The 24,375-nt window shown below is 39.4% G+C and overlaps 1 protein-coding gene across 11 annotated transcripts in view; it reads right to left on the bottom strand.

The window, feature by feature from the left end:
• The window catches only part of ELAVL4 (ELAV like RNA binding protein 4), a 157,228-nt gene that overhangs the window by 53,199 nt on the left and 79,654 nt on the right, over nt 1–24,375 (bottom strand). For 7 of the 11 annotated variants that reach the window (XM_003259000.3, XM_030823883.1, XM_030823886.1 and 4 more), the window contains exon 2: nt 6,327–6,567. In XM_003259000.3, the coding sequence (XP_003259048.1) occupies nt 6,327–6,567 (241 nt within the window). Of the gene's footprint in view, nt 1–6,326; nt 6,568–9,679; nt 9,767–24,375 lie in introns of all 11 variants that reach the window. The other 4 variants (XM_030823884.1, XM_030823887.1, XM_030823885.1 and 1 more) reach the window with 1 other exon arrangement.

Below are 24,375 nucleotides of genomic sequence, written 5' to 3'. Positions count from 1 at the left end.
AATTCACAATTAGACAGTGCTGGGTTCAAGTACCAGCTCCCTTAACTTGGAAGCTAAGTCACGTTGGCAAGTAATTCAACTGCTCCTAATTTCAAATTTCTGCATCTGTAAAATGGCCACCTTGAGGATTATGTGAGACTCCGTCTACTGATCTCAGCACAATGCTTGGCACATAGTAAGTACTCAAAAGCATTGGCCATTACGATTCTCCAAGATAGCTTGATTTATTATTTAAATAAGCTACTATATTTAAAGCATTATTATAGTGCCCAGTAAACACATTAAGGCACACACAAAAAATAAACGCTGCTGCAGTTATTCTTATATGTCTGCTGGGTGTTGTAAGAAATTATGCCAGGCCGGGCGCGGTGGCTCACGCTTGTAATCCTAGCACTTTGGGAGGCTGAGGCGGGCGGATCACAAGGTCAGGGGATCGAGACCACGGTGAAACCCCGTCTCTACTAAAAATACAAAAAATTAGCCGGGCGTGGTGGCGGGTGCCTGTAGTCCCAGCTACTCGGAGAGGCTGAGGCAGGAGAATGGCGTGAACCCGGGAGGCAGAGCTTGCAGTGAGCCGAGATTGCGCCACTGCACTCCAGCCTGGGTGACAGAGCGAGACTCCGTCTCAAAAAAAAAAAAAAAAAAAAAAAAGAAATTATGCCAATAAACTCACCTTGGGGCTGAATTCACATTTTGGGAGTGAGTTCAAGGAATTTTTATATCTTAGGCTTTTTCAGAGCCTTTTATTGTTCATACAGTTATCTCAGAAGTAAAATTCAACCAAACTCCCATAGTGTTCCTATAAGTCCAGTACATGAAAGTATTTAAGGTACATTAAAACAATCCAGAACCCTCACTCCCCTCTCCTCTTCAACCCAATAGACTGTACTCTGTCATGACTCAAAGCCTAGATACTGTAATAGATACTGTGGCCACTGCTGTGGTCCATTTCCCACATCTCACCTACTGAGAGAGACACACACAGGATTGTTAGCACTTTCAGAAATTCAAGAAAGAACACAAGTTACCCAGTGTTACTGCATCAAAACTGAGCTGGTTCCTTTAATTAGAGTTGTAAATTCAGATACAAAGGCAGCAGCAAAATATTCACCCTCTTGCCCACAGTAGTGAAGGTTATTTATTTGGCCTTATTCTTTTTCCACTAAATGATATTAATTAAACCAAAGCGATGTATTATAAAGGAAGAAATGAAGACATGGATTGGAAGTGGTGTTTATGAAATGTTGTCTTTGTCCATTGGGGTACAACTCTAACTGACTTAAGTTTTTGGTATGCTTAACTTCATTTGACCATGCTGCTTCATATTAGACCACTGCTTTCAAAGAGACACGTTCCAGCCCTACTTCTTTTGTCCAAAGCACAGAGGAATAAAAAATGCTTTTGTTCTTTGACTAAAATTTTAGCTCCATTCCTTTGCCTATCTTTCCTCTACCTAAATCCTTACCCTATCTTTTAAACTTTCCCCAACAGCTCTAGCTAACACCAACCTCACCTCTTCCAACCACCTATAGCACTTATATATTAATAGCATGTTCCATATACTTGTCTCTTAATAGATTCAGTTTTGTTATTGATAATGTTCAGTTTGGTCTGTCCTGTCCTCAAAAACTCCCCTTCAGAGCTCACACTCACCTGAAATGAATAGAAAACTACCCTTAAAAAGTACACTGTGGCCAGGCACAGTGGCTCATGCCTGTAATCCCAGCACGTTGGGAGGCTGAGGCAGGCAGATCACAAGGTCAGGAGTTTGAGACCAGCCTGGCCAATATGGTGAAACCCTGTCTCTACTAAAAATACAAAAATTAGCCGGGCGTGGTGGCGGGTGCCTGTAGTCCCAGTTACTCAGGAGGCTGAGGCAGGAGAATCACTTGAACCCAGGAGGTGGAGGTTGCAGTCAGCTGAGATCGCACCACTGCACTCCAGCCTGGGCAACAGAGTGAGACTTCATCTCACAAAAAAAAAGGACACTGCATGGATACACAGAGAGTGACACGAAGTAAAAATATAATTCTTTTTTTATCACTGTGATGCAAATAATCACACAATGTAAATAGGCAGGTCAAAATTGTTTGTTGTCTTACACTGATTTCTTTTTTCTTTTTTTGTTTTTTGAGACAGAGTTTCGTACTTGTCACCCAGGCTGGAGTGCAATCTCAGCTCAATGCAACCTCCACCTCCCAGGTTCAAGCAATTCTCCTGCCTCAGCCTCCCAAGTAGCTGGGATTACAGGCACCCACCACCACGCCTAGCTAATTTTTGTATTTTTAGTAGAGACGGGGTTTCACCGTGTTGGCCAGGCTGGTCTTAAACTCCTGACCTCAAGTGACCCACCTGCCTTGGCCTCCCGAACTGCTGGGATTCCAGGCGTGAGTCACTGCGCCCGGCCTAATTTCTTTCTAGAGATTTTTCCTTTTTTTTCCTTTCCTTATTTGTTTTGGGGTGGTAACAAGATAAACACTTAAAAAATGCAAAAAAGGCAAAGAAATAATAATAATAATTCAGCTCTGCTGGTTTCCAGACACACCCTGAGCCACCTAACCTTGCCTTGGTCAAGCCACATGTTTTCTCCCCTAAAATACTGATCACATAGGAACTTGGATTCAGTAAGGCAATCTCAATGTTTACAAAACAAAACCAAAACCAAAATGGTAACAAAACAAAAAAATAAGAAACTAAATCAACTCCTTGGAGTCCATGGGAATAATATAATTTCTACCAGGTATTTGGTGTTCTTTGCCTGAGTTTCTAGGTTGCATGAACTCTGTGGGTCACATGCCACTTCCTTTTTTTTCCCCAGCAGCAGAGTCTGCAGGTAGATGAAGAAGAAAAGCTAAAGACTTAGCTTCCAATGCCATCATGTATCACGGCTGTACACAAAAGCAACTCAGGATATGCCTTTCTTCTCCCTGGTACCTGGATTATTCTGGTAAGTGTCCTTTCCCAATTGGAAAAAGAAAAATGTAATGTCTCTGAGAAGATAAGTAACAGAGATGTCCAAAAGCAAGGTATCTTAAAACTGGCATTTTCAGTAAATTTGGTTCTACTCTGAAGGAAGACAAAGGCTGAGTTACATCCCCAGAGGATGATAAATATTGTTATCTTTGCCTCCCTTTATACACATGAGTCTTGTTTAAAGCCATGGTGCATTAGATAGATTCTCCAGAGGGTGCCCAGCAACCTCTGCTCAGCAGAACACAATGTTGCATTGGGTTATGAAGTGGGGTTAGGCAGGGTCTTTACCCTGTACATGCCTCCAAATAAAATCATGCTTTTGGAAACTAGGGGTGACTCCCAGCTCCACCACCTGCTAATAACTGTGCTGCCTGGGGAAATCACTAAGCTTCAGTTTCCTCATCTAAGAAAATGGAGGCTGTTCTCCGTGTTAAATGAAATAGGGTATGTCCAGCGCTTAGCAAGTATCCAGCACAGAGGAAGTGCTTGATAAATGGTGATGTTTATGTCCTCAGAACATAACACTTAAGTCCACGCCCAAATTTCTTCTATCTGTTCTCAAATGGAGAATTCATTGACAATTCACAGCCAGGGATGAATCTAGCCTGCTGGTAAGGCTATCAACAGAGTCACTTCCTCTCTCTGTAAAGAGATTTTAACATTACAGAAGCCAGAACCTTCTAAGGGAATCCATTACATTCTCTTAGGGAGTGGTTGGAAAATCTTAATCTTGAATTCTTATCTCTTTGCCACCTCCCACCCCCCAATCCTCCCACTGGATATTTAGAACTCCTTGTAAACTTCACAGGATCGAGATGCATTGAGATCTGTAGGAGGTGTTGGAGGAAAAGGGGGGACTAGGATGTTAAAAATCAGGGCAACAAAAATACCCATGATGTCATTTACCCTGACTTCTGAACCACCAGCTGCAGCCTCTCCACTTGCCTGGTGTGATATACCTCACCTCTTCCAGCCTGCATTGTGACCTAACCCCAAATGCTGGCCTCGGGGAGGTCCTCCGCTAGAGCAATTCCCACTCCTTCCCCATTTCCCCACAGCCCTATCTCTCCCTCCTTCTCTGACTTTTAGCATAGCCAATTAAACCTGAACAACGGGCGGATGGAGGAAATATGCTGCATCTATGGAATGGTACAGCAGGGACTAGTTTCACTGTTAATTTAAAATGCTAGAATTAATTAGGTAGTGTAAATGAAGAATTTAATAAGCACTCTTTACAACCACAAGTTGTACTTTTATTAAACACTGCTACCAAATGAGGGCAAATATCTCTGGTCTCTCTACATATTTCTCTGCCTCATTCCCATAGGCTCTCTACAAATAAAAATTTTTTGGGCCTGAATTTAAGAAGAATGCATAATTATAAATTTATGCCTGAATTGTATTTCTGCTTTCAACCCCATAAGCTTCTTCTTTAAGCTCAGATGCTACTGTATGTCTCTGCTTGTGCTGGAGAGGGTGCTAAACAAACCAAAGTTGACAATTTTGGTTTTGTATACCAAATTAAAGGCTGTCTTCGAAGCTGTCACTCCTATTCAAATCCACTCGGTGAACTACCAAATTAGCATTCTTTCAGTAAAGGAATCTGCTTGTTTAAACATGTGTCTTTAGAAAACAAGGAACAACACCATGAATCAGTACTTCTCAAAAATCTCACTACAGTTCTGAAGGAATTCTGAAAAGGTGATTAATAATATTCACTAATATAGCTGGCAGAGTCTGTATTTTGAAGGTAAGGCTATACTAAAAATACATTTTCTATATAGGAGTAGGAGGAAGAATCATATGGTTAACTGGTTTTAATTTGGTTTGAATTATCATCCTATTATATAAAGATTATTCAGGAATCTAAATATTGGCTTTCTGAACGTATGGGAAATTCTGTTTAAGGATAGATGTTCCAGTGCTCTGGTACAAGATCATCAAAGCCTGGCCCTATTTGGAGAACTTGATAGATATTTTTTTTTCTGTTCTGGCCACTTTCCTTGAAGCATACTAGCTGTACTTATAATGATAGATTTATTTACTGAGGGACCACTATGCAGTAGCCATTGTGCTAGATGCAATATATCTAGTTTCTCATTTAATCCTCACAATAAGCCCTTTGAGACAAGCATTATCTTCCAGTTTTTCAAATAAGAAAATTATGTCTGGAGTGTTATGTGACTTGTATTTTGGAAAGTAGGAGTGGTATTTAAGTTTTATGATTTTGCAAACTACTTAATTTATAAGGGGAACAGATTTACATGTGAATTATGAGAACAGACGAATGTATATATTTACATGCACACATATAGAATGTATTCTTTGATTTAAAATAAAGATGATGTATATCCCTATTTTAATGATGCAGCTTCCTTTTAAAAAAAAACTCTAGGACAGTTGCTGATTAATTAAACTGTCTAGAGAAAGGGAAACAAAAGTTTTGAGTATTGACTCAAAACTGACAAGTATCAAAGTTGGATATGAATGATTTCAGGAGTGGAGTATCAAAGAGTAGCAGCTTCACTGCTATCATTATGTAGCCTAATATATTTCTAAGAAAATATTCTCACTGCCAGTAAGATTATAGGGAAACTTTCCCCCAAAGAATTATAGTGTCAGTGTCTGGCAAACATTTGGTTCTCAATGAACAGTTGTCAATGAGGAGAAAATCAGAACCTAAAAATCTCATGTATTGAAGTTGTATAGGGTGTTGATTCACTTTCAAGTAAAAATTTCCTCACTTCTCAAAGAGTATCATCAAAACGAACAGACAGATGAAATAAAACAAAATACCTCAAATGCAGATCTTCATTAAGCATCTCCCTCCTACTGCAGAGTAGTTGTATTCCAGAAACATCTGCTATCCTTAGGGCCTGTTTCACCCCAGGGACAAGGGCAGTTGTGTCAACCGTCCACACATCCACAGTGGCCCCCTTTAAAACACTTGTTTCAGGCACATGGAAGAACATTGGGCACACACGAAGCAAATATTGAGAGGAGAAGAATACATGAACAAAAACTAGTGTATAGTATAGGGAGGGCAGAGTTGTGGGACTGGAAACTATAGAACAAAGGGAAGGAATGGCTGATTAAGAATAAAAGGAGACAAAATCAAAGGATCATTTTACATGAAGATGAAGATGTACCAAAATCTTCATCTGCTCCCCAGTAGTACCAATCTACAATAAGGTCTTATGTGGTGTATGTAGTGTGAGTTTATGACTGTGTATCCATGCCATCTTGCATGCAGGGTACATGATATAGACATTCAGGTGCACCATCACACATGTGCATTTCTGCTAAGATCTGCACATCTAATGGAACAACATAGCTTCAAATCCTGTGCATACCTGTAATTTTGTCTCTCACAAGTTTGCAGGATTCTATTTCACCAATGCTCCCAAAGAGACTCCTGAATTCTTCTTGGGTCATATTCTGGGGTAGATAGTTGACGATGAGGTTGGTTTTGCTGTCATCTGTGGTTGCCCCTGTTTGCATGGGAGAAGGACAGTTTCTGTTGTTGCTGGAGGGTCCATTGCTTGTATTGGATGTCGGACCATTTGACACCTGAGGCTCCATGGTGCTAATTATCTAAATAAAAATAAAAACAATTGAAAAAGTCTTTTGAAATCTCAGACACAATTACCTTAAAGTCTCTTTTAAAAGTTTATTTATTTTTTTGAAAAGAAAGAGAAGAAGATAAAGCAAGATGGAGCAAGAGACTGGGTTGTGAACACAGCCAATTTAGAAGCATGTTTTTAACCAAAATGTTAAACTCCCCTTTCTATTTTTAGGCCAGCCCATAGATTTTGAACACAGACTAGAATGCAGTAGGAACTCTCCCATTATTTTGTTAATGAAAAGCTAATTCCTGTTTTCATTACACAATCACTCTCAGAAATGTATACTTAAGCCACACCAAATTATAATTAAAATGTAAAGTAATAATCATGATTAAAATTATAGTTCCATTAAAGCTGAAAAAGCTAAATATAGAGGACTACACTCACAAGATCAAATACAGTACCTGTTTATTAACTATCTCATAAAATAAAATGACATTAAATTAAGTGGGGTTGTTCAACATGGGAAGGGTTTAAATTTTCACTGATGCTTAATCACTGATCAAATTTTAGATTTTACAGGTACATGCTAGGGAGCTGCAAAGTCATCTAATGTCTTTTTTTTTTTTTAAATCTAGCCATTCTGTTATTGTTTCTCCCAGACTTCTAATAAAACAAAAAACATGGAGGCAAACTTTTCTCTAGGTCTCCATGTTAGGTCCAACACCACCTGAGGCTGTCCACTCACATATTACTCAAAAAGGACTTTCTCTTGATTAAAATATTTAATTAAACAAAGATTTCTGGCTGGTGTGAATGTTCCAGGTAGCATGCATGAGAATAAAGAAATGAATGAATCCCTATCCTCAGGGAGCTTATAGTCTATAGAGGACACAGACAGGCAAACAGCTGGTGTAGGGCAATAATCATGCAATACAGAAGCAATTACTTCTGCTTACAGGATAGGGAGATTCAGGGACAGTTCTGAGAAAATGCTAGAATAGGGTTTTATATGAAAAATGAGTTTAAGCTCATGAAGTCAGGTCATGAAGATGCCCTGTATGGGATGACAAACATGGAGAATTGCAAAATTGCAGAGCCAGAAGGCACTTAAGGGAACAAAATCTAGCTCAACACTCACATTCGAGATGAAGCCCAGAGATATCCAGTTACTTCTCTGTTATCATGGAAAAATGGGGGCAAAGTCCAGGCCTGCACCCGGATTTCCTGTCCCCAAACGCAGCCCATAATTCGCAACTTTCCATTTTGTCTTACACCGTCCTCTATTTGTCCATCATAAAATGGCTTCCATCTCCTCAGAAACTGATCATCAACTCCTTGGAAATGAAATCGTGCTCTGCCACTTACTAGCTGTGTGACCTTGGCAAGGGACTTAAGCCCTAAGAGTCTTCATTTTCCTCATTTGAAAAATGGGAACAATGCCACCTGTATTGCAGAGCGGTAAGAACCGATCCAGTGATATGACTTATGTAAAGCACCAGAACAGTGGTGGCCACATAACCACAATCACTGATGCTTATTAGTTCCTCTGTCAATCATCCAATGTGACTTCTCTCACTGTCTCCTCACAAGAAGGCAATGAGGCATATTCTAATATTCTCTACATCTTATAGATGAGGAAATCAAGGCATAGCAGACATCTGGTAACTAGTAGCTTCCATTATTATTACCATTTGCCTGCTCAGAGGATTTGGGGGGGAAGCATTTTCATTTACTATAACATACATGTAATAAAGTGTATAAATCTTAAGGGTACAACACAAAGAATGTTTACAAAGTGAACACAATTCACAACTGGGTAACTACCTTTCAGATCACAATACAGAACATGACTGGCACCCCAAATGCCTTTCTCAGGTTCTCACCCCTGTCATTTACCTCACCCCTCAAAGGTAACCACTATTCTGAATTCTAGTCCACAGATTTGTTTTACCTATTTTTTTTACCTTTATGTACATGGACTCATACAACACATACTCTTTTGTGCCTTTTCACACATGTATGGAGTGTCATCTGCTCTGTTACATGTAACAATGCATTGTTCTTCCCACTGCTATAGCAATTTCCATTGTGTGGAAATATTACATTTTATTTATCTGTTGAACATTTGGATTGTTTCTAATTTTGAACTACTATAGATAATGCTGCTATGAGCATTATGTACAAAATTTTGGTACAAAAATGTACATATTTCTATTGGGGATAGTCCTAGGATTCTATTTTTGGGATCATAGGGTGTATGTATATTTAGCTTCAGTAGATACTGCCAACAGTATTTCAAAGTGGCTATATCCATTTATATTCCCACCAGCAGAGTATGAAAGTTCCAGTTGCTCCACATCCTCATCAATGTTCAGAGATTATTTTTTGTTTTTGTTTTTGTTGATTTTCTCATCTGAAGCAGAGTGGTATAGTAAAAATGGAATGAGTGTTTGAGTCAAGACAACAGGTGATTTAAAATCTGAGTTCTAGGCAAGGTGCGGTGGCTCACACCTGTAATCCCAACACTTTGGGAGGCCGTGGTGGGCAGATCACCTGAGGTCAGGAGTTCAAGACCAGCTTGACCAACACGGAGAAACCCAGTCTGTACTGAGAGTACAAAATTAGCTGTGTGTGTGTGGTGGTGCACGCCTGTAATCCCAGCTACTCGGGAGGCTGAGGCAGGTGAATCACTTGAACCTGAGAGGTAGAGGGTGCAGTGAGCCAAGATTGTGCCGCTGCACTCTAGCCTGGGCAACAGGAGTGAAACTCCGTCTCAAAAAAACAAACAAACAAACAAAAACGTAGTTTCACCACTTATTAGCTGTGTGATCTGAGGCAGGTTACTTCAATACTCTGAGCCACAGCTTCCTCTTCAGCAAAACTGGAATAAAAAGCTTGCTATGCAGGGTTATCTTCAGGATGAGAGATAATGTACATTAAATGTCTAAAATACAAAGGGCCCAGAGGCATCATAATGATTATTCCTCATCATGCCCCACGTAGGTGAGTGTTACTCTAATTCTTTCATCTTCTGACGGTCACAAATGATAAATGAAACAAAAAGGAAAACATGGCTCAAGAGGAGCCAAGGAAATAAAGCAGACTGAGAAAGATGGGGAGCATCTAAGATTCTTTACCATCATGTAAGTAATTTAAGTGGCTCCACTTCTCCCATCACCAGAATTTTCTTCTTGGCTTCAGGTCAACTTTAGGATTCTAGAAGGCTGGTCCAGACAGCAAGGAGAAAGCAAAAAGCTTCTGAGAAGATTCTTAAATCAAGCTCCCCTCAGGACTGATAGAAGTTGTACCCAGCAAAGCTTATTCAGCCACTTTGCCTTCGAGGCAAGGGTCCAGGAAAAGAATCAGGGAGATGGTCCCCAGGGAAGGAGGCATGCTAAAGGGATGGCATTACAGAGCATCAGCACAACTCCTGGCTAGGAGGCAGGTTTCAGCTCTGCCAAGCTGTGGGGCCTTCTGGGTCTTTGCAGTGCCTCCATTTGCTGTGTTGTCTCACTGCTTCACTGAGTCAGGTGTCCAGGCAACAAACATAAGAAGCACTGCCAACTCGATAATGAACATGAAAATCAGAATTTATCCATTCAGGAGGGCCGACTACTACATTTGATTTAATGGCAAAAACCCCCCAGCCCCACAATCTTTAGAAACCCTTCTCTATTCTCTACCTTTTTCAGGTTACTCTTCTTTCAGCTCCCTGACAAACACCTAGAAAATATCCCACACTAAGGCAGCTTATTTGGTGCTAGTGATGGAGTATGTGGAAGAATTTCATGCTGAGATTCTGTGGGACCAAAACTCATAAACGTCACCTGACAGTCAGGTTCATCTTTCGTTTTCAGACACGTGGTGAAAGCCAGAACTTGTCCACGTGAACATCTCACAGATCCACCTCCTCCAGGAAGGCCTATGAAGTAACAAGCTTGCAGCAAAGTAATTTCAGTTCCTCCATCAGCTTTGTGGCCTTCCTTGCATTCTATGTGGATTTCCTAATTTATGTTGACTCCAGGAGGTGAGTCCTATCTGTAGATTAGACAGCCCAACTGGTCCCAACTAGCTTCTAAAAGGAGCCATGAGATACAATGTTCACCACTGAGCAGCTTCAGCTGACCACATCTATAAATTAGGTCAAGTCATTCTCATCCAATGTAGATGGAGCTCTCTTTGCTCTGCATCTACTACACAGTTATCCTTTTGTGTATCCAGAAGGAACTGATGAAAACACACAAATGGACACATACAAAGAGAGTCTTCTCAATAAAAATGTACTGTCTGAAAGCTGAGAAACATTTGCAAATGTGTTAATGTACATCCTATAATAAAACCCCTCACAGGTCTTAATGATGCATCTTAGTATGCAACACAGTCTGAAAAAAAATTAGAAATGTAAGACATCAGAATCAAATCTGACACGTGAATGAACCAAGAGGATTTTAAAACATTACCTGGAAAATAAGAGAAGTTGCCAAGATGTAAAGATATTAAATGCACGAATATGAAACTACAGCATTTTAAGGTTACGTGATAGATCTCAAAGACAGGACACCTGTTCTCTCTACTTGGGAAACAGAGGGACAGAACAGGAGTAGAAAAGATGTGTGTTGGTAGAAAGCACATCCTCCAGTAAGTACAGAGGCTGGCTGGGCAAAATCAGAACACTTGCTTCCTCAGGCTAACGCCTTTGATATTCTAACAGCACAATTTTCATTGCAAATAAATATATCAGTTACTCAAGAGTGCATATGTACTTTAATGAAACATTCTGTGTGGGTCTCACAGCCAACTTTGCAGCTGACCAGGTTCCAAACCCCTGACTTGCCCTCCTTTCCTCATTTGAATAGCAATTAAGAACAGAATTACAGTCAGCATCCAGGATAGATCATTGAGGAGGTTCAGTTGACTTCAAACTCTAATGGTTGTACAAAGCACTACATTAAATCTTTTATGTTTCTGTGATATATTTTAAGAAACATTATACAGGCAGAAAATTTCAGGGATAAACTATTAGAGCGGTGCACAATAACGTAGGCACTCAAATCCTGTCATTGTAAATGTCGATGGTTTGAATGACTAATTACTCACACTCAGCGCATTAACCTCACCCCTCCCACCACTCTTTTCTGCAAAATATACAACAAAAGCAAGAGGGAAAGCTTCAGACGTGCAGCTGCTGGATCATCACCAGGGTCATTTATATCTGCAGAGGGGAGGTAAGGAGCAGAGGCTCAGCCAGCCTCCTGCTCCGGGAAAATAAAAAGCCACCCCTCTGTTCCCTTCTGGCACCTCTCTCAACACAATCCAGGCTCCTTTTGTCTACCCAAGTTACCTGTAACACTACTTCCTGGATATGTCAGTTCATACGCACATTTAAAAAGGGTTTACTTCCACTACGGCTAGATCTGGGTATGTTAGATAAACAGAGATGGAGCTGAGATCTGTGCTGAACTCTGGGGATACAGAGATAACAAAGACAAAGAGCAGACCCTTTTTGAGTTCACAGTGTGGATGTGCAACAGATACCAGAGAACATTAGGGTCCATGAAACCCAACCCTGTAATTTTAAAGTGGAGGACCAGAATGTACTTCAACAGACGTGTGGAGACATGTCTACCTCCATAGTTTTCTGAGTATAGAACTTTACAGTTCATTAAAATTCATGACCTGAACTGTGAGGTCCACAGCACAGAGATCACATCTGTTTTGCTTATTACAGCATTCCTGAATGTAGAATAAAGCCTAACAATTGGTAGGTCCCAGATAAAGGACTGTAGAATGAATGAAAGTCCTTACATGTCCATTAGCTTACTGGATCTCTCAAACAACCCTGTGAAGTACAAGCCAATAAAGTACTAATATCATCCCCATTTTACAGATAACAAAAGAACAGGACAGGTAAGCAAGCAGTCACCTATTGAGCACCTATTATATGCCAGGCATACACTTAAATATTATTTCAAATGCAGATTTTTTTCAATTTTTAAAATTGTGGTAAAATACACATAACAAAATTTGCCAACTAAATCGTTTTCAAGTGTACAGTTCAGTGGTATTAAGTACATTCATATTGCTTTGCAGCCATCACCAGAATTCTTGTCGTCTTGTAAGTCTGAAACTCTATACCCATTAAACAATACCTCCCCATTCCCCTATTTTCCCCAGCTCCTGGCAACTACCATTCTACTTTCCATCTCTATGTCAAATGCAGATTTTAAGAAGCACTCGTTAGCGGGGCGTGGTGGCTCATGCCTGTAATCCCAGCACTTTGGGAGGCCGAGGTAGGAGGATCACCTGAGATCAGGAGTTTCAGACCAACCTGGCCAACATGGAGAAACCCTATCTCTACTAAAAATACAAAAATTAGCCAGGCATGATGGCAGGTGCCTGTGCCTGTAATCCCAGCAACTTGGGAGGCTAAGGTGGGAGAATCACTTGAACCTGGAAGGCAGTGGTTGCAGTGAGCCGAGATCACGCCACTGCACTCCAGCCTGGGTGACAGAGCGAGACTCCACCTCAAAAAAAAAAAAAAAAAAAAAAAAAAGCACTCATTCAAGCAGGAGGGTTAAACCTTTGGCTGGCATGGGTCTACTATTGAATGCTTTGGCCCTATATCCTCAGAAAATCTATTGAATGCCTTGGCCCTATATCCTCAGAAAAATGTACACTTAAACAGCATTTTATGTTCACTAAAGCCAATCTATTATCTCCAGATTGAAAGTTCCCAAATTGTTCCTGCCCATTCGAACCTGCAGCATTTTTGGAGCACCTCTGTGTAGACTAGCACTCTTTCACTTCTTGATAGGAAAGTTTAGAATACGGCCTTACACCAGCCCTTCCACTGACCTACCCTCTGCCCACTACCTACCTCACACCAAGGTGGCTGAGAACTGTTAATTAAGCATGTTGGCAGCATATAGTGTCTATCATCTTCACTCGGCCCCTCCACACTTTTATCTCAGCCCTATTTAATGAGTCAAAAGGAAAAGAATAGAACCTGGTGGTTCAGGGCAGCCTTTGCTCTTACTGGTATAAAAAGGACTCAATGAGATAATGTACATGGAGCACTCAGCACTATTCCTGGCATGGTAATCCCTCCACAGATGCTAGTGGTGACTGATGCTAATATTATTAGAAGAGAACAAGGAGAAAGATAAAAACCAATACCTAAGAAACTAGGTTAAGAGTTAGACAAGAAAAGCTGATTAGCAATATAATCAAAAGTAAAACCTTTCCTTCCTTCCCAAACCACTCTTTTCATGTGATTTCTTGCTCTCAGAATTCATTAATTTACTAATCAAATAAATATTTATTGATGAAGGGTCCACATGTCAGAGGAGAGACAGCAGCATGTCTTGCGACCAGGAAAATCTTTGAAGTATATTAAGCAAGACTATTCTAAAATCTAAAAGTGTATGGATGTACTAAAAATGTATTTAAAGCTCCCTTAAAACTTTTTTCCTTCCTTCCTTCCCTCCTTCCTTCCTTCCTTCCTTCCTTCCCTGTTTTTTGACTGGATCTCTCTACGTTGCCCCGGCTGGACTTGAACTCCTGGGCTCAAGTGATCCTCCCACCTCGACCTCCTTAGTAGTTGATATTTATTCCATTAGCTCATGACTTTCTTATACCTCCTTCCATCCTCCACTCTTCACAAAGCTTTAATTTTCTCAAGTTTGGGGCAATCAGGCTAGAGTTACAGGATCGATCCCCCTCCTCACAATGGAGGAGAATCATTGTTGCTACCATAGTCTTCTTACCATCCTGCCAACCACACAATCTTGTGTACTTGTCCTAATATTTTCCCTAAAAATGGTAGTATAAAAACAAAGATGGAAAGTCCCCAAACTGTTCCTTCCCATTCAAGCCTGTGACATTTTTGGAATACTTCAGTGTAGACTAACACTCTTTTACTTCTTTTTTTTTTTTTTTTTTTTTTTTTTTTTGAGACGGAGTCTTGCTCTGTCGCCCAGGCTGGAGTGCAGTGGCACGATCTCGGCTCACTGCAAGCTCCGCCTCCCGGGTTCACGCCATTATCCTGCCTCAGCCTCCCGAGGAACTGGGACTACAGGCGCCCGCCACCATGCCTGGCTAATTTTTTTGTATTTTTAGTAGAGACGGGGTTTCACCGTGTTAGCCAGGATGGTCTCGATCTCCTGACCTCGTGATCCACCCGCCTCGGCCTCCCAAAGTGCTGGGATTACAGGCATGAGCCACCGCGCCCGGCCTCTTTTACTTCTTAATAGCAAGGTTTAGAACCCTGTCTTACCCTATCCCCTCCACTTTACCTACCTACAACGTCACTTTATTGTTTTGCATTTAGATATTTTAATCTAGTTAACCTATACCTACTTTTAGGATTTACTTCATGAGGCAAATCAAAGGTTACAACTTTACATTACAGGAACCTGACCTGATATAGAACTCACTACTGACATTCATCATCTAAGAGCCCAGTGCAGGGTTCTTGTACACCTGTCACCATACTTTTGGCAGTCCTTAACTCCTGGTTTTCTGGCAGAGTTAGAGACTCACTGCACAATTCATGCAAAAGGATCAAGAGGAAAGAACCAAAGAAGGTCACAGGAACATGATGTTTCTTTTACAAATACCCTTATCCTCTACTTTCAGCTACCTTTCAATGTCAGTATTCCCAGAAATGAGAAAGATGTTAAAGGAATGTACCGATTGCAAACATGTCTCAGGTGTGTACACCTGAGACTCACGCATGTATTTTATTAAACATTTTAATGAGTATGTAAAGGTGTTTTCTTTTACCATGTTGGAAGGATTTTTGAAAATATATGTATAAAGCTAACCCTTATGTAATAGAACAAGCTCTCTCAGGTGCATGAAGAATAATGTTTACCAAGGGCAGTCACTGAATTGAACCATTAAAGAAATAGATTTAATTAATGAGAACAAAAATAAAAGTCCTAATTCTCTTTGTAGGCATTTCCCACTTAACCCTTGTAAAATTCTGACATGCAGTATGTTATAGACTCTGGTGGATGCAATAGGCCAGACTACTGCATCTCACCCGCCTTTCCAAGCCTGAAAAACAAATTCCCAAAGTTAGAAAATTACACAGCAGGCTCTGTGTTCCTGAAGACAGACATTTTTTTTTTTTTGTAAAATTCCTCACTTCTCTTCTTGCTCCTTAAAAGATACTAAAAATGTCCTTACAATTCCCCAATTTCATATTTCTTTAAAGTGTCTTAGATCAGCTCATAAAATCTATTCTCTCCCGTCCTTCTTTTCAAGAGGCTTTAATTTGCTCAAGTCCCTTCAGGTTAATATTTTTTTTTGAAATGCAACACTTTCCTGGTTATGATTCAACTGTGAAGGAGACATATGTTATTAATGGCACCCAAGAGGAGGGGCTGAGACTGATGATCTGATAACTCTAGGAAAAGGGAACTTGGAAATACCACCCTTCCAACCAAATTACAGGTAATGACTCACAAAGACCACTGGACTAGGGGACTGTGGCTAAAGACTGCACTCATCTTCCCCAAAACCATTCATACCATGTTTCTGTAGCTTCTGCCAGAAGGTAACTAGAAAACTCTAGAAAAAAATATTTAATTCCATCCAAGAAACACATGCTGACAGCTTAATAATACCTTTGGGCAGATGCACAAATAACCTGAAAGACCTATTTACTCTGGGAAGTTATGTGGTAATAAATTCTCAGCATATCCTTAAAACAAGTGTATTCAATTCAACACAAGTTTATTGAATGCAATTATAAGCCAAGGCATTCTTCTAGAAGGTGGGAAAACAAAAATAATTTGGTCCCTACCTGCAGAGGGTTGAAGCTGGGAGGATGGCAGAGAAGGGCAGGCAAACAAATAATTCATTAAAATCAATTGTATATCCCTTTCTTTTAAGCAGTCCCCTTCAGAGTTTCTCAAATGACACCCCCTCTTCAGCAAAAGCATATAAATCGTATACACTCAGACTAATCCTACCTGATTTGATGCTGAACTGACAGTCCTTTTCCTGGTATAAATGCCTACTACATCCTAAACAAATGACTTGTTTATTTCTCAACTCTTTGTTTTGTTTCTACAATGAGAATATAACGCTTTATAATCTAAAAGGAACTTATATTTGTAACAATGAGGTAAGCGTGAGGCATCCCTTCTTTCAAACAGCATCTTCTGCTCTGGAGATGAACACAAGGCATGCCAAAAGTATTCTCAGTGGTGGTAGTCAGGGCTTTTAAAAAATCAGCAGCCACTGGAGAGAACAAGAGGCATTAATACTTAAAATAGCAGGGCCCGCACGGATATGAAAAGCATAATCAAAATTTAATTTCTCATAGGCATCATTCTCAAATTCACAGAAATCCAAGTTTTAATCATCTTCCCCAGACACATCACACCCATTTCCCCTCCTAAATAAATACTGGCCTCCTTTACATTTTACAGTGTTTCTTTAGAGCTTCATTTTGGGCCTAAGATGATTTCCTGGTGTGTCCATCCTGATGCAGTTCTGGTAAGACCCCTGGGTATTTGGTTTTAACTGACTTTTACAGCAAACTCTCCAGAGGTGAGGGACAGCTTGATCATTCAGCACATTATAAAGATGAGGGAACCTTTCCTTCATCCCCCACAATTCAGTTCTCTTTTCCAAAATGGCCAGTAAATAAATAAATACAGTATCATACTTTCAATAAGCTTTCTTTGTTTAAGTCAGATTTGAAAAAGACAAATGTTTGCATTTTAATAAAAATACAATTTTGTGGGCAAGCTCAGCTTTCCTGCAAAAGTATCAGCTCTAATAAAAAAAAATCGATTGGAAAACAATTCCTTCCCATTCTGCTCCCTAAGTCCCTCTGAACTCTGAAGGTTTAATGTGGATAAAATAACTAAAATGCCTAATAATAATCTCTGGATACTTGTTGGGATGGGAACCAGTTGTGATGGGAAATACATTATCTTCATCTTCCATACAAAGAACAGTCTTTCTCATAATTAATGAATCATTTGAAAAACTGCCCACAAACTGATTAAGCCAGACTTATCTTTCCAATTAAATGCATAAACAATAGCCAATGGCACAATTCATGTAAACATTAGTATTGTATATTTATAAAATGCCTGGCTAATAGCTCAGTCGCAGCAAACTCTTGAGGTTTACTTGTAAACAGCAAGGCGCTATTCTACATATGTATCATGATCTAAAGCATTAGGTCACATCTCTGAAAATAAGTTTTACGCACACTCAGATTAAATTCTTCAGAAATCTACATAGAAATATATTTTATTTTGAAAATTAACACTTGTTTTCTTAACATAACCAGGGTGAGGAAGAGGGGAGCAGTAAAAGGGAGTAGAGGGAGTTTGTCTCTAGAAAAATCTTTGTGGAAGTCTTGTTCTTTTTAAGAGAAATTGTGTAAGGTCAACGGCTCTTCTAATCATGCAATTCAAAAAATTAAGTCATTCTGAAGGTAAAGATAATAAGTGAAATAAAATGGTTCTTAGCACCTCAATGCATATATAACTGGCCATGATAAATTATACTCATGGACAATTCATATAGCCTCATATAGCTACATGTTCATTCATGAAAAGATCCTGAATGTCATTCTGATAGAGTAGTTTTAAATCTGAAAATTACTTTATCACACTTGAAAGTTTATTGTTAATTTCTCCCTTCACTGCTTTTCTTTCTTTCTCTCTCTCTTTCTCTTCTTTCTTTCTTTCTTTCTTTCTTTCTTTCTTTCTTTCTTTCTTTCTTTCTTTCTTTCTTTCTTTTTCTCTCTCTCTCTTTCTCTTTCTTTCTTTCTTTTTATAAGAGATAAATATTAGAAAAAAAGAACACTTTGACTTGATAGGAGAACTTTATCCCTCAAACTTCCTCTGAGGGCCAGTTGGATACCATTGCCCTTAGACATTCCCTGGGAAGGTAGTGGAGGCAGGAGTAAAACTGGACTCCACCAAATCAATGTTGGTGAGAATTCAGGCCTGAGTGAGGAGAAGTGTGCCTTTGAATTATTTGTGGGCAACATGTTTACATGGAAACTAGAAATTTAAGGTTTGCAACTGTCAAGTTCTAAAATGCAGTGAAATAGTCTTTCTCATAATTATGGGTATAAGGATAAATTGGCACATCTCTTCGTATGTTCATATTCTTGGACCCACTGGTCCATTCTGAATCTCAGAAAAGAATCCAAAATTCTGCAGACCAAAAGTACACACAATGAGTTATATTAAAAGGAGTGAGAAAAATGGAAACAGCCCAAGGGTCCAACAAGGAGGATGGCTAAATAACTCATTGTGCAGTTTTTTGATACAGTATTCTGCAATTGTTAAAGTTATGTTTATAATGGGATTTTATAATGTGAGAAAATGTATATGATCAATGTAGAAAAAGAAGTGAAATAAAAGATTGATTATCTCAATTATATAAACAAGTACAGAGTAGGAGGGAAAAATAAAAAACACTACAATAAATGGCAGAATTACAGGTGATTGTTACACTTTTCTCCATCTTATTTGTCAACTCTGTTTTGTTTTTACAGTGAGAATACAGGAGTTTTATAATCTGAAAGGAAGTTGCTTTTTAAAAAAGAAAGAAAATGTCAAGTCCTTCAAACCAATTTGGAGCCACAGTATTAAAAATGATTCTGTCTCCTCCCCAGAGCTATCCTGTAGGATCTCTCCTTGGACACACTCTGTTTGTTCCTACATTAGAGTACACATGGGAGCCCAGATGAATAAAAATCACATTTCTAGAAACAGTCTCTGGTTCAGTCTCCCCTTCACCTAAATCACTGTGAATTAGCAAGGTTACAATCTTAAGTCTGGCTATTGCCTGGCAGCAACCTTCATGAGGACAGCAAGGAGAGAAGATGATTTATAAGGAAACCATTCCCTGGATCAGGCAGTGAAAAGTACTGATCCGTTCTAAAAGCTCCTGCTGACAAACTCTGATATTATGAACATTTTGCACTTGGACAAAAGCTCCCACTTTTGTTAATTACATGGTTTGAGCAGGAGTCTGCTTTCAGGATCTGCCCAATCACACAACAGCCATTTATTTTCCCAACTGCAGCTGCCAAAATTTCCCTGATCTCTGTTCTGTGCTCCATCTTCAAGGACATCTTGTGAATGTATGACACTGTCAAGCGGCATTCCATACCACGCTTTTTAAGCTTCTCTCTCTCTCTCTCTTTCTTGCATTTGAACATCCTTCTAATACGTGTCCATTAAAACTATCATGAACAAGAAGCAAGGAAAGTAGAAATGGAAAAAAACAAACAAACAAAATCCAGAAATCACAAGTATCAGAATACTTACGTCTGCTCTGAGGCAAGCACTTTTTATGACATTAAACCACTAATATTCTCTGTCCTCTGCGTGATGGGTTTGCTTTTGTTTTCAATATTAGGAAAATGGGTGCCAAATTTATAGTTTTCTGTGTGTAAAGAGCATAGGACCTCACTGCAAACTTATGTTTTTTTTAAACATAAATTTTACTTCTGAATTTATCTTTTTAAAATCCTCTTAGTTTCCCTTAACTTCACTTTCTTCATGGTTCTATTTTTTTTGTTTGTTTGTTTGTTTTGAGACAGAGTCTTGCTCTGTCCCCAGGCTGGAGTGCAGTGGCGTGATCTCTGCTCACTGAAACCTCCGTCTCCTAGGTTCAAGTGATTCTCCTGCCTTAGCCTCCCGAGTAACTGGGACTACAGGCATGTGCCACCATGCCCGGCTAAATTTTTTGTATTTTTAGTAGAGACAGGGTTTCACCATGTTGGCTAGGATGGTCTCAATGTCTTGACCTTGTGATCCGCCCGCCTCGGCTTCCCAAAGTGCTGGGATTACAGGCGTGAGTCACCGCGCCCGGCCAATTGTTCTATTTTTTTAAAAAACTCCTACTATATGTATTTTCATGATTTGCCATATAAAAATAGAATTTTAGATTATAAGAGAATAAATAAGTTAGTATTTCTGTCTTCACAATCTTTTACCTTTTCAAAATATGCTTTTGAAAGGTCACACTCACTAATTGGGCAAAAGTCAAGTTGGTATTTTTAAAAATCAAAAATAAAACTTTTAAATTATAAAAAAGACATGATAAAATTTCAAAAATTACATTTGTATTATAATTCAAGCTGCATAATCTACAATTCTCAGATAAGACCCTTTTAGAATTAATTTACTATGTCCCTAAGAATATTTAGTACATGATACATGTATATTATCATGTATATTTATCAAATGGATATAATACATGTATTTTGAAACTAAAACATTACTTCTTTGAGTAGGGTAAGCTTGTCCTTTGAATCACAGATACAAAGAAAATTTGTTTGGTAAACTCTTGCAACTCAATATATTCTTTTTATCCCAGAAATTTACCTTTTTTAAAAAGTAAAATGTTAACACATATTCCGAATCATCCATTGTCAATTAGAGCAATCTAAAATTTCTTTAGTTACAGGTATATATTTGAGGGCAAGTTATGAGCCACAATTTAATGATGTTAATTTAGTACTTCATTGGAACAGCCCTTCCCCCAAACTGAAGTTAGCTCTCAAAAGAAGGAACAAAAGCCAAGCTAAATTCCCTAACATTAATGAGTTCCTTCGATGGGCCAGAAACCACTATGTTGAATGCCAGGGATATGAAGGAGAGAGAAAGAGTTCCTGCCTGCAAGGAAGTAAATAAATAAGTAAATACGAAATTACTGTCTAATGTCACAGGTGTAGTAATGGAAAAGTACATACAAAGTGCCTGGAATATGACAAACACTCAATAAAGGGAAATCCTGTTACAATGCTGATTAAAAAGTGCTTTGGGTTACACAGGAAAATATTTAGGCAAGTAATTATCATTAACTCCTTCCAATACTACTAATAAGAAATGGTGAGAGGTGTCTTTACATACATCACTTCACTTAATTCTCACACAAATTTGAGAAGTGGGTATTGTCATTCCTCTCATTTACAGATGTAGAAGTGCTGTCACTCTGCACATGATGGAGAAATGAGGCTTCAGGCAGTGTCCACTGTCACTTAACTAGGATTGTAACTTGAACCCAAGGCTGAAACCAAATTTGTGCCCTTTCTTCAATCTCTAAGTCTGAGGACTTTTCCTATCACTATGAAATGCAACCCAGTAATCTTAGAGAATGTAAATTATCTAATCCTATTAAAATCAACTAGCCTGTGTATCTGCTGTTTATTAGTCAGTAAATACTGCCCAATAAATGGGTATTATAGGAAAGATCATAATTCAAAATTCTACATGGTATAATGGAAAAAGCATGAGATTTGGAGGTGATCCGACTTGGGTTGGAAATGCACCACCAGCCTTGACCTTAGTTTAGCCAGTTCAGACTCTCTGCAGTGCAATTTAAGTTTACTCATTTCTATCTGCCTTGCAGGGTTGCTGTGAGGAAAAACAACAAATCTGAGGGCACCTGGTTCAGAGCTCAGTACACAGTAAGCACTCAGTACATGTTCATTTTCTTTGTCCAAAAGGTAACATTCTGAAATATGTGCCCATTAAAATGTGCTGCAGGTGGCAAAGTTGACTAATCTAAGAACTGGTAAGATTTATCCTTGGAATTTAATTTCTGAAATAGAAAAATATACTTAAAGACATCACTATTCACCACCTATGCCAATAGCTATTCCTTTCATCTTCACAATGCTCCACAAACATCCACTAATAAGCTCTCACAATAATGCCAAACCAGAAAACACATAGCAAGGCGGAGGGGCTACGTGGATTCTAAAAAAGAAATAATGAAAGTACCATGTTTGACACTTACAAACACAATTTCTGGTATCTTTTGCCCTTTCAAAAAGCCATCCACTGTGAATGGCTCAAGTCAGGTACTTCAAATGTAAATAAGAGTCATTAGGGTTTCTGATTTCCCACAAGGAAAACTATCATGTTTTCCTGGGAAATTTCAGATCACTGCCACAGTGCACTCTGCATACTGACAGCAGAGGGCTTTTCCGGCTCTCCACAAGGAAACTCAGGGTGGAAGAGCAGGCTTGTTCCTGGTCCATCCTCCACTTGGACTGCTCCTTTCTTACTGTATACCCCAAGAAGCAGCTAAACTGACAGAATGCACTTCAAGAGGATTTTTCCAGGGCACAGTCAGAAAGGTGCGGTGGGAAGTGTAGAGATAACAGAGCAAGTGTTATTCCCCCTGAAGAAATGAGACTCTTACAAAGCCCTTACAAAACCTCACTTACAAAATAATAATTTTTTATAATAATTTATAATAATTAAATTCCATGCTGGACTCAGAGGATTTTGTAAGTATGTTCACACTCACCACCCCACTTAATTTTCCTGAAGATCCTGAGAGGTGGTATCTTCCCTTGCTATCACTTGCAGTTTACAGGTGAGCAAACTAAGGGTTAAGGAGCAAATGGAAGGTAAAGCTAACTAGCCTCTATTCACATGGTGCAGAGCCTGGATCTGAACTGCCATCTTCTGGTCACTGACTCCCATCTTCCTTCTTTACCCACTACAAGTTCCATAAGCCCTGGAATGCACATTCCAGGCCACAGCCTTCTGTAGCCTTCTGCAGCCAGCAATGACAAACCAGAACACACTGTGTTCTCTCCTGTGCCACACTCCGCACATAAGCACTCCCTTGGCCTGGAAAGCCCTCCTCTCTCTGCCATCAGACCTAACATGCCCCTTCTCCAATCCCCCATCATGGCTCTTACCTTTGTCCCTCATACACATTTCCATTACGGACATGTGCCACACAGCATTGAAACTCTCCAGACTCCTATCTTTCTCTATCACTGGACTGTGAGCTTCTTGAGGACTGGGACTGTGTTTGATTCATTTGTAATCCCAGGGACCAGCACAGAGCTCCTGATTTTGCTGGTAGAATAAATGAATAAATGGATGACTCTCTAGGTCCTCACCTGCTTTCTATAGCCAAATCTGCTTTCCTTGCCTGTTCATCACCACTTCGCTCTCACCATAAACCTCTCTTATCTCTCCTCTTCAGAATCAATGCAAAAGTAGGAGTGAATTCATTCTTTTAAAGCTATATTGCCCTTATCATTGTTGTCTCCCTCAACTTCCTTCAGACTGTCCCAAGAGGCTATTTTCAAAACCTAGGGCCTTCCATTTTCCAAGTAAGGCCATCTTTACAGCCTTTGTTTCTTCATCTCCACATAGGAAATTAGATCTCCTCTGTTTCAGGCCTAAACTCATATTTTATTTTCACGTTGCGTCTGAATTTGGCTGAAATCTGCAGTACCATCTTGAGGTTCACAGCCCCGCAGAACATTTCTACCTGTAAGAGTTTCTGTAAGTCACAAAGCCAAAGCCAAAGCCAATGGGGGCTCTTGACATTTTCCTGCAACAACTATTAGATCTGGGCATGCGTGGCATGTTATTTCTTTTAAATAAGTGAATAAATAAATTATCATGTAATCACTTCTACATCCATTCAATTAACATCAATTCAAACACTTATTAAATATTAATTGCATAGCATAATAGTTAAGAAAACAGTCACTAGAGCTTGACTGCCCAGGTTTAAATTCCTGTTTAGCTGTGTGACCTTGGACAAGTCACTTAACCATTCTGTGTCTCAGTTTTCCAAATGTAACTTGGGGCATATCAATAGGATAATGTTATAGGCTTCACAGAAATGTGGTTCACAGGAATGTGGCAAAGATTAAATCTATTATTGTTGGATAACTGAGTTCCATGGCACTTGATCACTGCCCTCTAGGAATTCAGTCTTGGAAGGTTAGTAGACATTTGAAAACAAAGTTCCAGATGCAGTGAGGCAAGTACCATAATCTGAATGCCTTTGGCAGTATGTC

The sequence above is a fragment of the Nomascus leucogenys genome, chromosome 12, assembly GCF_006542625.1.
Source record: "Nomascus leucogenys isolate Asia chromosome 12, Asia_NLE_v1, whole genome shotgun sequence".
Lineage (NCBI taxonomy): Eukaryota > Metazoa > Chordata > Mammalia > Primates > Hylobatidae > Nomascus > Nomascus leucogenys.
This window is presented reverse-complemented; position numbering and strand designations above follow the sequence as displayed.